This window comes from Haliotis rufescens, unplaced genomic scaffold (genome assembly GCF_023055435.1).
Source record: "Haliotis rufescens isolate VD_foot unplaced genomic scaffold, xgHalRufe1.0.p SCAF_1, whole genome shotgun sequence".
In the NCBI taxonomy this organism is placed as follows: Eukaryota; Metazoa; Mollusca; class Gastropoda; order Lepetellida; family Haliotidae; genus Haliotis; species Haliotis rufescens.
Window position 1 is genome coordinate 87,601,759 of NW_025963779.1, and position 15,159 is coordinate 87,616,917.

Here is a 15,159-nt window from a genome sequence, read left to right on the forward strand (position 1 = left end):
CATGTATACCAACCATTACGATTTGGATGGAATCATTATGATATTTTGAACTAAATTCCTCCAATATGATAAAGTGAAATATATACCATGATATACTGAGAAATTTGTCCAAAAACTATCACCTGTAATTTGAACTGGATATTGACCTTGGTGCAGGAATCACTGGCATCTCTTGGAGCCCATCTATTTAGTTATCTACTGGTATGTTATTTTTAGTGATAAAACATTTCAAAACTTGGTTTTACTTTAAACAAGTCAGACTAGGTCCACATTTTGGTTAATTTGTTTTACAAATTTTGACTTCCCTTAACTTTTAGCACTGTGGTCCATGTGTTTGTTGAGGTGATGCTGATGCCGTGAGCTTGTTGTGTCATATGGTACCTGTGTCTGTTGCAGTGATATCGGTGCCAGAGCAGGTGGCGGAGAAGCTGGAGCCAAGTGATGACTCCTCTGGTCCGTCCTACATTGATTACTCCGAGCGACGATCTCTCCCCATTTCAATACCAGACTATCACACAGTAGAAAAAGATGGAGAAAAATTTGTTGTAAGTTTTTTATCTGTATTTATGCATACCAAGACAATTTTTCATCTGTACAGCTTATTAACATTAATGAAACTATTGCACCCAACTTTCTCATTCGAAAAATGGAGTTTACACCTGCTGAAGACATTCATTCCATTTTATTTTTTTCTTGTTGAAGAATTTGTTTTACGCAATAAACTATACATGTGGATTCTGGGTTAGAAAGGGTCCCCAGCCACCTATGCTTGTCGTAAGAGGTGACAGACTGGATCCGTGGTCTTGGTTAATAGTGTGTCTTCATATCCCAATGTTGTTGATCATTATTCACAAATGACATCACTGGATTGTCTGGTCCAGCCTGGATTATTTACAGACTGCCATCATACAGCTGGAATATTGCTGAGTGTGGCTTTAAAAAAATAGAGAAACATGAAGCCAATGAACTCTGTCAGGATTCAAGTGCTCCTTTATTGTCCTTGCCTGTTGTCAAGTGATAGTCTCTCTGCTAAGACCAGACTGGCTTGATATCTCTGTTCCTGGACAATAGGGTGGTCGGGTAGCCTAGTGGTTAAAGCATTCGCTCGTCACGCCGAAGACCCGGGTTCGATTCCTGACATGGGTACAATGTGTGAAGCCCATTTTGGGTGACTCACTCACTCACTCTCACTCACTCACTCACTCACTCACTCACTCACTCACTCACTCACTCACTCACTCACACACACACTCACTCACTCACTCACTCACTCACTCACTCACTCCTGGACAATATGGAGTGTTTCTCACTTCATTAACCCCATGTGGGTCAGTTTGGTTTTCAGGGCTTCAGATTGTGAGGTGCTTGGGTCACCGGCCTCTGAATACAACAGATCACTCTGTTTGAGAAATGTTTGATCCCTCGCATACTACAGTTGATATCTGGGGCATTGTTTTCACAGGTAGAACATCCTATGACTTGTTTTCACATCAGTTTGCAAATATAGGGGGTCCTGGGCTCCTCCTGCACTACTAAATCTTTTTAACTTTTTACGTCAGAAAAAGACAAGGCCCCGAGAATAATGTCCTAAATTTCAAACACTGATCACCCAATTCACTCACAAACAACATACCTAATCTCCACATACCATTCTTGATAAGTTGAAATAGATGTGTACATTTCATAAGTCTGATGAGTGCCCTTAGCTGAAAGTTCGCATTCATTTCCCCCAAATGAAAAAACAATAGCAACATATTTTGGCAAATGGTTGAACACTGAGATGATAATTCCATCAACAGACAAGCCTGACATACATCATTATCTGCAGATTACCTCAGAACACCATTAAACTGATGATGAATTGCATCAGTGTTCCAACTTGAGGCTGGGGCATGGTGTGTGACAGGTGAATCTGACGCCTGTAATGGACTGGAATGTAGCGTAATAGATAAGTTATGTTATAAGCAGCATGTCAAACAGCTCTTGAAACAGACTCAGTGCATGTCAGAGATTACAGAACAGGTACATGAGGGATGGAACAGTGCTGTGTACCAGCAAGACAGGTACATTTACCTTTACAACTTCCCACATTGGCAGATTATGTCTCGATATGCTCATAGAATTCCGATCTAACTGAACAGGGATGCCATGGCGGCCATATTGAGTATCTCATTTTTGCCCATTGCGCCATCGTTTCTTCACGTATGATAATGTGAAATTTGATATGCATTAAGTATGTGTTACAACATATGATACATTTTTGTGCACGTTTTGATATGTGTTTTTCAAGATATGACCTTTGACCTTCATGACGTTCCGCTGTTTTTTAGTGTGGCTGCATGTTTGACATCATTGAAACTACAAGGCCTATGGGCCTGAAACATCTTATGAATGTTGTAAATTCTGGAACAGAGGTGTGAATTTCTTTATGCACATAAATGTTTAATGGCAATGATGATTAAGTATGTTTTTACGTTTAACTGGAGGTTTGCTCATCTAATATTGAACCCATGGGACCCCCTTAATCTTTTACGTTTGACATTAGGGCACTGGCAAAGGGCCCTTGTCTTTCATGATTCACGTATAACGCTGCTGTTGCATTCAGCTCCGTACAGGGTTTTATTGGATGCAAAATATATCGTATATGCAAACTAATTGAAAACGGATGCAAATAATTTACATCACAAGTCAGTTGACGGGAAAGTATGGCCGTTTGAATCATTAACACAAATTGTAGATTGCCTGAATTACACTTAAACATCTGTGGCTGATTTTCTTAAGTAAGACATTGAAATCTCTCTCTAAGATAGGCCGTAACATGTGAGCATGTGCAATTATATTAGATTGTTAAAAGTCACCACACTGGGCCCGATAAACATAATTACTGGAGATCCTAGGACTCGAAATACATGGACCCAGATAAGTCTCTGTCCATGTTAACCCTGACTCAGCACCCGGCATGTGGTGGGTCTCTACGGAGCACCAGCAGGGCATGTTATGGATGACATGTCACATTAATGCTGCCATTATCATAATTATTTTGGTTCCCCACTTCTGTCTTACAGTTGTATGATTATGGTGTCATTGCAAGATTTCTTATCTGTTACTTATTTTAAGTTTTGTTTGTTGTTAAACGCGACAGTCAGCAATATTCTAGCTATATGACGGCGGTCTGTACATACTCGAGTCTGGATCAGACAATCCAGTGATTGATATCATGAACATCGATCCATGCAATTGGGTTCCAAAGACATGCATCAACCAAGTCGGCGAGTCTGACCAGCCGATCCTGTAAGTCACCTCTTATGACAAGCATAGGCGCATTTCACAGCAAGCATGGGTTGCTGAAGACCTATTCCACCCCGGATCATCAAGGATCTCATATTAAATAGTAGGATGGTAATAATGTGCATCAGTTGCCGTGACCACTGTAGACGAGGAGAAACTGCTAGTGTCATTCAATTATCTGGAATTGGAAATGTAAGATGAATGTCTGGGCTAGTTCCTTCGTCAGATGCTCATTTGTCTTGAGACGCAGAAATAGGTCGTTATGCATTCGTTAAGTCATTATCTGCATTGAAATTCTACTTGACTTGTTTTTCATGTAAACATGTGACATACATAAGGCTGAGAATAATGATGAGAGACCACTGCAGCTGCAGCATGACATCTGATCTTACTGTTTGATCAATACAGGTGTGTGATGATCAGGCTGTAGTTCCCCACAGTCTTAGCATAGCTGGACAAACTGCAACAATGTCTAGCTCCAACTCACTTAGCTATTGCCAAGATAATTATGTTCTGTAATGATCTCCAAATGGGGACAAGTTGTCTAGAGTTCAAACTGCACTGATAACTCTCTCAGACCACAAATGAAGCAGAATATACATGATTGCAAATTTCATAGTTAAGCTTCCACATCCAGGGTGTCCATGCCATTGTTTCAAGACCACACTGCATCATTACAGACTGAGCCCCGAGGACAAATACTTGCTGAGTAAATGATAGTGATCTTTTCGAATCAACGAGAAGACAAAAAGATGTTAAACAGGATATGTTTTTGACTAAAGCTTATTATCCTTTACGGCATGGAAAGAAGACATTGAACATGTTGTCAGTGTTGGCTGATAGTATTGATTTGATGTTCTAGATGCAGGAGAGACTGTAGAAGGGTTTGTGGCATTAATGTGTGGCTTTCTATCAGACTCTTAATGTCATTATAACTTAGTCTTATTGACGCTCAGGCTCAGAATTAGTGCAGCAAGGGCTGAAAGAAGCCTTTAAAGTCACGATTCTCAGCGGTAGAAAACTAATGCTTTTTGTCCACTTGTCTTTATGATGATAACATATAGCAAAACACTAAAATAGGTTACCTTAACTATTGGGCAGTATGGCAAGGACTATAGGACTAGTGCCAATTTCTATCACTGTTTCTACTTGAAATATGCATCCATCTGTTGCTGATACCTATGGCGAAATATTTGACTTGATTACTCTGTGATCACACTGTATAAAACTAATTTAGCTGGGTCTTTTAACTTTGTTTTTAAAACACAATATTCACTAACTTGCTTCACTCTCGAGATTGCTAAACATGCTGAAACTGTATTTCTTCTTTCCAAACAACACTTCTTATGTTTTGGCTGTGAGGAAGTGTGCTGAAGTGTTAGCAAATAATGAAATATGATGGAAATTGATTCATTTGAGTTGTGCACAGACTTGAGTCATAAAGTGCCGTAGTGCTTAATCAGGGCTAAGCATGACTGAGTTGCCAAGAGAATTGAATTACAATCTCATTCACTGATTGAAGTAAAGTCAACAGGTTAACATGGGGATCACAGTCTAACATGAAGAATATGGCTGAGGAACGTCCCACAATGCTGGCTAGTTTGGGCTGGGTGCCGGAGATTCTCTCCTGACGCCATAACTCTGTCTTCTATCTTTGAAACTTGGATAGCAATTGGCTTCATCTTGTGAAGGGATGATGCTAAAGCTGTTCTCAGCTAATAGCATTTTCTATCAGCTGTTGGAAATTATAAACGTGAAGGTTTGAATAATATTTGGATTTTGTTTGGATTTCAACCCTGCCACTTGTCTTCCAGTCCAAGACAAGTGTGAAGTTGAAGGACTAAATGTCTGGTCCCTGGTGAAGTAATCAACGTAATGTTACATAAACCAGTAGTTCAAAATGATTTCGCAGGCTGCATTTAGCTGCTGGTGGAGTGCCTTGTTGAATTTATTTGAATAAATTCCATTATTGTCAATACACAGACATAATGGGAATTCAGAAGAGAGTATATGAGCATATGTATTCCGGGTTCCAAGCTAAGAATGAACGTTGAGGAGTCCTTGTCGTAATTTTAACATGGTTCAAAATCAATGTTTCCGGGGTGTTGGGGGGCTAGATTCGTAACTTTTTGCAGACACAAGGGCTTCGTTCATTATCTAACAATGTTCAATGCTTCAAATTAGGGGTCCTTGTCTTAACCCTAATGTTCAAAGTGTATATTGGTGAATAACTATTCATATTCATATTCATTTAACATATTCGTGATACGCATCATATTCCCCTCTTAGTGTATTCATTGCAGCCCTCGTATTTCTGGGGTCTGTGGAGTCATTTACCCTAGGCGCACACCCCAGAGACCCTGGTTACCCCTTAGTCTCGAACACTGCTGTGCATCTTTCTGTAGATTGGAGGTGATCAAATTCTGAAGTATTGTGTGTTCAGTATAATTCATTTTTCCATGAAACTGTTGGCCATCTGCCCATGTAAATGCATGATCAGTCATGTTTTACAAATACAGTTAGCATGACAAATGAACATAGTTATTTGTTTTCAACATGTATTTTTGTCTGCAGCGTTATTGTCAGTAAAAAGTCTTAAATGGAAATTACAAAGTTCTTATTTCATCTGAATATAGTTCTGTACTAATGTGATTGCTGGGTCGAGGGGACAACAAGACCAGGAAGGAGGACAAGGCTTAATCCTACACTGTTGTATTGAATGCACTGTTACAATACAATGTTAAAGTAACTCTGAAAATAAGAAAATTAGGACTTTAGAAAATCCCAAATTTGTACAAAATAATAATTGTTTCTCAGTTTACCTGCTAGGGGCACCTAATTTACAATCCTAAATAAGTCCCAGATTATTGTTTACTGCCTGATATACTTCTGAACAAGTTGGGAAGATATTCCGGTCATTTCTTGTTAGTAAACTGAAATAATGTGTGGCTTGCTAGTCTTATTCAAACATTATCTTCAGTCTTATCCTCAGTTGAGTGAGTGAGTCATATCATGGCGTGTCAGCTTAATGTGGGAGGAAAACCCAAAGTAATGCAGGTTGTCAAGATTTACCACTTCAATGAAATCCATGAGCACAGGTATGGTGCTGACAAATCTAGAAACATAATCGGGGTGAACCGCGATTCGAACCCACAACCATAGGTTTCTGGCTTGCCCAAGGGCCGCAACTCTGCACAGCGAATTGTGGCGCCTAAAATGATTGGGCCACCCGTGCCCCCTGACATCAGTTGAGTCTTCTGGTCTTAATGATGCCTAAGCTTGGTAATGGTTTGGCCAAAATGAGCAGGCATCATTACTCATCCTCTAAATGTTGTGATGGATATAGATTGTGATGAAGTAGCTTAGTTTCTCAACAGCCTTGAGTAAAACAATGATATGACATAGTTCATGTAAGCTGTACCGCATATTGACTCTAGCTTTCTTGTGCATTTAAGGCGAATCAGTCTGATGTCTTTCAAGTCCCCATTCATAGCATCATCTGTATGTTCTGTATTTAGCCGAAGAGGGTGTCCGATTTCTTTAAAAATCAATTCTGAGTTTTGGAAATGTCCTGACTCTGTCTGTGATCGGATTGGACCTAGATATGTGTTGATCAGGATTTGAATGGATGGGACATGTGAACGTCATTCTCTTTTCACTGGAGCAAATAATTTGTTTGGTGCTGGGGCTCAGATCTCAATCACACTGGCTGTGTGAAGAAAGAGTTCCTTGTTGTGAAGTGTTATTAGTTGCAGGAGACTGATCACTTCTTTTCAACGGAGGAAAGTATTCCGATATCTCATTTCTTCAGCACCTTCAAGGAATGGGGAGTTTCACGGATCCGCTGGCTCATCACATTGGACGCCACAATCTCACTGTGTGTTTTCAAGCAGTTTTTTGGGTGGAACAGATAACTTCATAATGTGAGATGTGGATTGGATTAATCGATGCTCAAATTTCCGAAAACTAGGTACAGCTTCTGATTGGTTTGAATGCCTCTTGGTCATGTGACCCATTACCTGGAAAAATGATGGGTTAGGAAACATGGTATAGCCAGTATTGCTTCGAAATGGAGTGTTATTATTTTGTTCAGAGTTCAGTGACCCTGGTTGCTGGTAATAAGAAGCACCATCTAGGTTTACAAAATTGCCAGAATTGTAAAAAACATGTTTATTGAGCTCCTCGAGCCATTACGACCATTCAGGCCCAGTTTGTGATTCAGGGATTTATCTGGGCATGATCAAAGGACGATATTCTACGTCAAGTCTGCAGCAATTGTCATTCAGATTTCCTAAATTGGAATGAAAAAGGTCTCAGTTCATGTTAATACATATTAATAATACCTTGTTTGGCCTTGTTAACTAATTTTAAGGCTTTGTAGAGATTTTTTCACTGATAACAGGACCAGTAAGTAGGACGAGTTTTTACATACTTAGTTTTATATTATTGCATTGAACACACTCGCAAAGTAAAGTGTTAAAATTTCTCTAAAATTTAAGAGATTCAGAGCTTTAATAATGTCTAAATTTTGGGAAAAATAACAAATATTTTTTTCCCTGATTAGGCTACCAGGAGCACTTAGTTTAGAATCTAGGCTGAAACCCTGGATATCCATTTGGTGGATTAGAAAATGTAAATAAAACATGATCTGGTTTCCGTAAATGTGTAAACCAAGAAATAAACAAAGCGTGGCCTCACTTGTAATTTCCCCATTGAGTAGGTGCGCGGTTGTAAAATCATCACAGCATTGACACTAAATGGTATTGATCGGCATATTGGTTTGCATGAAACAAAATCATTTGGCCTGTCTGCTTTATCCAGCATTCATCTGTGCTGTAGGATTGCCACACGGAACAGTCACGTGAACACTGCCTCAACAAGTACTTGATATTGGCATGAAATTGACACATTTTCTGCTACATTTCAAGAAGAAGTGAAAATAAGGAAACCCTTCCATCAGTGGTCTCCCAGGGAACCTTTCCACAAAGCAATCATAGCGCTATGACTGTCGTAAGTCTATGTAAAGGTATGAGAGTTACGATCACCTTAGCACTCTGACTGTCGTAAGTCTATGTTAAGGTATGGGAGTTACGATCACCTTAGCACTATGAATGTCGTAAGTCTGTGGGAGGTACGATCACCTTAGCGCTATGACTGTCGTAAATCTGTGGGATTTATGATCACCTTAGCTCTCGGACTGTCGTAAGTCTGTGGGAGTTACGATCACCTTAGCGCTACGTCTGTCATAAGTCTATGTCAAAGTATGGGAGTTACGATCTCCTTAGCGCTACAACTGTCATAAGTCTGTGTCAAGGTATGGGAGTTACGATCACCTTAGCGCTACGACTGTCACAAGTCTATGTCAAGGTATGGGAGTCATGATCACCTGAGCACTACGACTGTCATAAGTCTGTGTTAAAGAATGGGATTTATGATCGCCTTAGCGCTATGACTGTCGTAAGTCAGTGTTGCATTATTGGAGTTATGATCACCTTAGCACTGCGATTGCTTTGTGGAATGGTACCTGGTATCCAACAAGAAATTTGGACATGAATGCCTCGGAAACAAGGATTCTTGTGTTGATTTCCTACACTTCGCAGGTCAATATCACTGATTGAAGAATTATATAGTTCAAATGCTTCAAGTGAAATCAGTGAAAAAGAATATTTTTGTAACCTAAGAACCTGAAATACACACTTCTCAATTGACTGCTTTTTTAAAATCTGGTATTTGTATACATATTACGGGAAAAGATATTTTTAGTTTCCTTCTAAAGCAACAATAATAACTTTAACTCATTGGAAACGAAGGATGGAAGCTGAATTCTTTGGATTCCACTGATCAACTTCTCCTTGATGGATTAGATTAATGAGAAAAAGACTTGTGTTGCAGAAACAGGCCAAAACTGAGGCTTCAATTAGATGGTTGATAATTAAATGTCATGTTGCAAATCTTGATTTTATTTGCATTGACACAATTCCTGAAAAAAAACCCATAAAACACTACTTTCTGAGTTTCAACACTGGTTTTGCCATTCTGAGCCTAAATTCTCTTCCTGAATGATGTGGGATAGAAATTAGAATTGAACATATTGGCTGTTTATTAGTTTACTTACTCAGAGATCATTTTACCATAAGCACATACCATAAGCACATACTTGGCTTTTGGCTAGAGTGAGTGAATGTTGTTTTATGCCACAGTATGCAATATCCTAGTTACATCGTGACAGTCTGTAAATATTCTATATAATGACACACTATCGAATAATACACACAATGTGACGACCCAATCCTCATTTGTTATCCCCCGCAACACGTTTTGCAAGGGGTATTGAAATAGACCCCGTCAGTCCATCCGTCTCTCTGTAAATGCAAGATGTCATTTCCGAGTATGAACTCATTAAGCAATACCGTAATCAATACCCTTATGCTTAGTTGGCTTCATGTCCCATTGGTTTCTACCTGTCCATCATGTTGTGACAGTATCATCCTTCTGTTGTCATTACCCACTCATGTTATCCCATTGATGTATGCTATTGTTGTTGCTGTTAATCCTCCACCTACTACATGTATATATATTCTGTACAATGTTCCTCATTCAGTCTTGCTTGACAATGGTATAAGGATCTATAGCAAATGTCACCTTTACAGTATCAAAGAAGTTGTTATCCATAAATTGTGTCATCCGTCAACACTTAAGTAATGCCTATCAAACAATTCACCTTGACTTGGGCTGGACATTGGGGTAGTGCTCGTTTCCGGATCAGATCTTGAAAAACGTACAATTTTTCTTCCCCAATCTTCGACGGATTATGCACAGGCTGTCGTGAAATAAGCTGGAATGTGGCTGAGTGTGGCATTAATCAACAAACATATATGTCTGGTGCTCGGAGATCAACAGTCAAATGCACAACTCACTGTGAAGAGTTATTTCCCTTGGACATGCCAGGATTGGCTTCCATTACCAGTACTTGTTCATGTATCACCATAATCACCATGAGTGTAATGTATTATTCAGGGAGTTTTGAGAATATACTGTAAGTTGTTTTTTTAGTTTTTCTCTTTATTCTTCTCAGTTTTATTCTTTTATCAATGAAGATCATTCGAATGACTTTGGATTTTAGATGTAACTACAAAACCTCATGACTCGTGTTGTGTGGCACATGTTGATAAGGTTATCTTGCAGTCAAGGACCATATGCCTAGATGTATGGTGCTAGGATGCAGTGTATCACAAGTGTTGGGTTACGGCAACACAGGGCTTGTCACCTGATACACTGTTGCCAGGTTACCCAAGTAATGCATCTAAGGAGGGGGCTACAATAGGATCCTCATGTTTCTTATCTCATTTTGAAGAGTTTCCAATGAATCCGAGGGTAAATGATATTTAAGATTAGATCTTTTTGTGTCAGTATGGGATGTGATCGAGCTAGGAGAACCAGCTGTTGATAGTTGCTGATGTCTCTATGTCAACCTTGACTTATTCATGGTGATCCCCGATGATAAACGGTTCATGTACTATCTACACTCTGCAGACATTTGGCCAGTTTCATCGTTTATTTGTTGTTTTCTGCCACACATAGCAATATTCTAGCTAAATGAGAGCAGGCTGTAAATAATCGAGTCTGTGACGGACAAGCAAGTGGGTGATACTATGAGCAACAGCTGTTGAGGTATGGTGACGTGCAATCAACCAAGACAACAAGTCGGCCTACTTGATTCCATTTAGTCTACCTTTTACGATATGAGTGGTTGGGCCCAATGAGGCAGTGATTGTGCCCGTGTATCAGACATGACTGATTGTTGGTACAAGTTGTTTATGTCATCAGACATGCTAGGTGTAACAGCCCTGACTCGAGTGTTGTAACTATATGCCCAAATGGCGGCTTCATGTTTGTTCACAGCATGCTAAGCCTTTTTCTTTGTCTGTTCCAGGTTTACAATATCTATATGGCCGGTCGCCACTTGTGCTCCCGCAGATACCGGGAATACGATGCCCTTCATCAGAACCTTAAGAGAGAATTTCCAGACTTCAACTTCCCCAAACTCCCTGGCAAAAAGATTTTCCATTTGTCAGAACAGCAGCTTGACCAAAGACGCCGTGGACTTGAACAATACTTGGAGAAAGGTGTGCAGGACATGATGTGTCTTCTGTGCAATAAATACTGTTCATGAATATCGAGAATCAAGTACATTTTTATGATCCTTGTCTTTAATGACTGCATGTTTTGCAAAACATTTGTGTAGGGTCCTTGTTAAATGTGCCCCCACTCACCAGTTGAGTGAAATATGTTGATTTCTTTATGATTTTTTTTGCGTATTTGCTCAAAGATACTTCTCTGATATTAGTTTTATCGATAATTCATCGATATTTAGTTAACTATTATTGGTCTCTATTATCTGTTTTGATAGCCTGCCCTACAACAAACAAACAAAGTCATCTTCCTGGTGAACTGAATGTGTTGTGTTTCAGTGTGTGCAGTACGGGTCATTGGAGAGAGTGAGATCATGCAGGAGTTCCTGTCGGCCGATGGAGGGGAGTCGGTACGTATCATCCAGCTGTAGTTTGCCGTATCTCACAAATACAACTAACTGATGCTTCTCTGCTCTTATTGGCGTAAGAGTTGTTCAAGAAAACTCCTGCAATCAGTACACTGCCCTGGTATAATGGGGCTTTGGCAGGTAATTTGTCTCATCAATAACGGTTTGGCTGATGTCACCTTGTATGGCAATGATTATATGACAGTGATAATGACTTGTGCCTGGATGTATTTCCATGCTTAGAATAGAAACATGGATGATTAAGATAGCAGAACAGCTAAATCAATGTCTTATCATATTTTATCTTTTGTTTGGTCAGTATATATGACAAGATAAACCTAAGTAGGTCATTATGAGCAGATTGCAAGCAATTGTATTTTAATGGAAGATGAAGTTTAAGAAAACGCAGACTTTTCTATCTTCTTTGATGAAAGATTAATTTATTGTGGGTTTGAATCCCCGATGAGCCATGATAATGGCTTTTGATTTGCCAGCACCATATCCCCAATCCTTTCATTAAAGAGAAAATGTCCTGCATCATTGAATAACGTGTGTGGTATTATTTCTGAAATACTGTTTGAATCAGCATAATTAAACAAACTTATTCTTTATTGAGGACAACTTCAGACAGTGTGTAAAATGTTTTTGACATAAATGCCGGTATGCAAAGTGTTTCCAAGAAGAATAACATATCCCTCAACGTTTAATCGTTGAATGGTCGCCATGTGTAATTCTACAGTCTGTGACTTTAGCCACCAGTCTTTAGCCTCAGTCTAGTAAAAAGAAGTTCATTACATCCATACAATAGCACTAGGATCCACGGAAAATGATGTCAAATGACGTCAAATGACAGGTGCAGGCTAGTAGCAGTCTGTGACTTTAACCACAAGTCCAAAGGCCAAATCTGGTAAAATTATGTTCGGTCTACTAATCCTCACCTAATAATAGTCCATATGATAACACTAAAATCTAGTGAAAATGATGTTAAGAGCCTATTTAGGCTTGTAGTCTCAAAGGCTTTGGGCACAGGCTGTCGTAGACCTAAAAGTGTTTTGGCACAGACTGGTACTGTAAGATAGGATAAGTTTTGTTCCAAACTGAAAGGCCACAGGCCCATAGTACAATACTGTTTTCGGGCACTGTACCTACTACTGTCTGTGTGTGCAGGATGATGCCAACAGTGAGGTGGAGCTGAAGGTGTTGCTCCCGGACCGCAGCCTCTGTGTCGTCACCGTGCATCGGTCCGACAACGCTGATGATGTGTACCAGGTAACTGCAACAGATAGATCAGTCTGGAGACGGAGACTTTTGCTAATCACTAGCACTAAATTCTGGTCAGAATCAGTCTTGAGCACCAGGGTAACCATTGCTTTATGTTAAATGAACACAATGACTGCTAATAATGACTAGTATCCAAATGGGAGACAATTTTAACCTGGCTGTTTCTAGTTGTTGACTCATTGTACATATGAACAGGACAACATTCCTTTATCACTGCCAAGAGAATTACCTACTTTGTGTATTGTGTAAGGGAGAGAACTAAGCTGTATATTTTGTAAGGGGGATAACTTTGATGTGTTTAGTGAAAGGGAAATGACTACTGAGTTGTGTATTATGTAAGGGAGATAACTTTGGCGTAAGGGCAATAACTGAGTTTTATATTGGTTGATGGAGCGAGCTTTGTTGTATACCGTGTAAGGGAGAGAACTGTGTTGTGTAAAGTGAAAGGGAAATAACTGGGTTGTAACTGAGTGTAAGGGAGAGAACTGTGTTATGTTCTGCAGGCGGTGGTAGACAAGCTGCAGCTGGAAGAGAATGTAGCAGCCTGCTTCTACCTTTTTGAAACCGTGGAATACAACTTTGGTGAGTATTTTAACATTGTCATCATCTCATGGATCAAGCAGGGCTAGTGTAGGTGGGTTAGCCAAGTGGGTACAGTGCTCACTCTTCACTCAGAAGTTCTGGGTTTGATTCCCCATAAGGGTGCAATTTGTGATGCCATTTGTAGTATCCACACCTTTGATATTGCTGGAATATTGCTAAAACACTACTCATACACTCACCCAACCAAGACCATACACCCTTCAAAGTCACATCAGTCCGCTAACCCGAGACTACTCAATTGTGCCGGGGACTAAAACACCAATGATGGAAGTCCTCAGTGGCTAGTAGCATTTGAGGACTATACTTCTGAACCGATTCTCAATGCATCAATTCTGCTACAAATTGGAACTGAATTAATCCTCTATGTCTTCTCCAAGCAGGACTACCACCTCCGTGGTCAAGTGGTAGAGCGTCAGCCGGGAGAGCAGAAGGTCCGGGGTTCAATCCCCGGCCGCGTAATACCAAAAGACGTTAAAAGATGGTACTTGTTACCCTGTCTGGCGCTCGGCATTAAGGGGCTTAAACAAGGACTGGTCGGCTCGGAGTCAGTATACTGTGTCTGAGTGGGGTATTCTTGTTAAACTGCGGCATAACCAGTGAGCTAGCACTATAAATAGACATCAGTTCGAACTAGTACAAGCAGCCACACAAACACACACACGTACATGCACGTCGCTATATAAGTGCAATAATCTTGGACGCGACGTTAAACCCCATTTCACCTCACCACCTCCAAGCAGGACTAGCTACACATTTTGAAAGTCAAGGAAATAACCTTTACACTTTCCTCAGTACTGAAAAAAAAGAATTTCTATGTCTGACTATTTACATAGGGACTGCCCTCCTCAGTTCATTATCACCAGGTATCACTGCACTGTAACAGACATGTAGCTGTGAGGACAGATCATCCACTTGCCACCTTCACCAGACATCAGTGCTCATTTTAGAAGATTGATTAGTGTTGTATAAAGAAATAGTTTGTAGAAATGCCATGTCAAGTCCTTAAAAAGTATTTACATGACACCTTGGACGGTATAGATGAGGTACTGTCTTATTTGTCTAACTTTTCCATTGAGTGTAAAGTGTACCAAGCTAAAATGTGTCAAGATGTCAGATTTTTGAGGTTTTCAAATCATTTTGAATATTTCAACATGAACACCTGCTGGCAAAATTTTCAGCAGAGGTTGCAGGCTTGTCACAAAAGAAAATAAGCATGTTCCTCTCATATTGGCCAAGCTTTTGTACTTGGTCATAAGTCCCATTCTCAAAAGGAACAGAAATACAAAATGTCTGATCACTTTCTTCATCATTATTTCTTGAACATTGAACTTTAATATTTGCCCTTTCATTGTCCTCTACAGTACATACCATGTAATATACCAATCTTCTGAAATAGCTTATATTAATTTCAAGTCTATGACAAATAGTGTGGTAGTCAGGGGATTTAC

General features: G+C 39.8%; 1 protein-coding gene across 1 annotated transcript in view; it reads left to right on the forward strand.

Moving 5' to 3' along the window:
• LOC124147068 (sorting nexin-27-like) overlaps positions 1 to 15,159 on the forward strand; it is a 48,051-nt gene that overhangs the window by 25,139 nt on the left and 7,753 nt on the right. Inside the window, exons 3-7 of the mRNA XM_046517673.2 lie at positions 397 to 545; positions 11,222 to 11,414; positions 11,760 to 11,830; positions 12,995 to 13,096; positions 13,612 to 13,690. Of these exons, the coding sequence (XP_046373629.1) occupies positions 397 to 545; positions 11,222 to 11,414; positions 11,760 to 11,830; positions 12,995 to 13,096; positions 13,612 to 13,690 (594 nt within the window). The remainder of the gene's footprint in view (positions 1 to 396; positions 546 to 11,221; positions 11,415 to 11,759; positions 11,831 to 12,994; positions 13,097 to 13,611; positions 13,691 to 15,159) is intronic.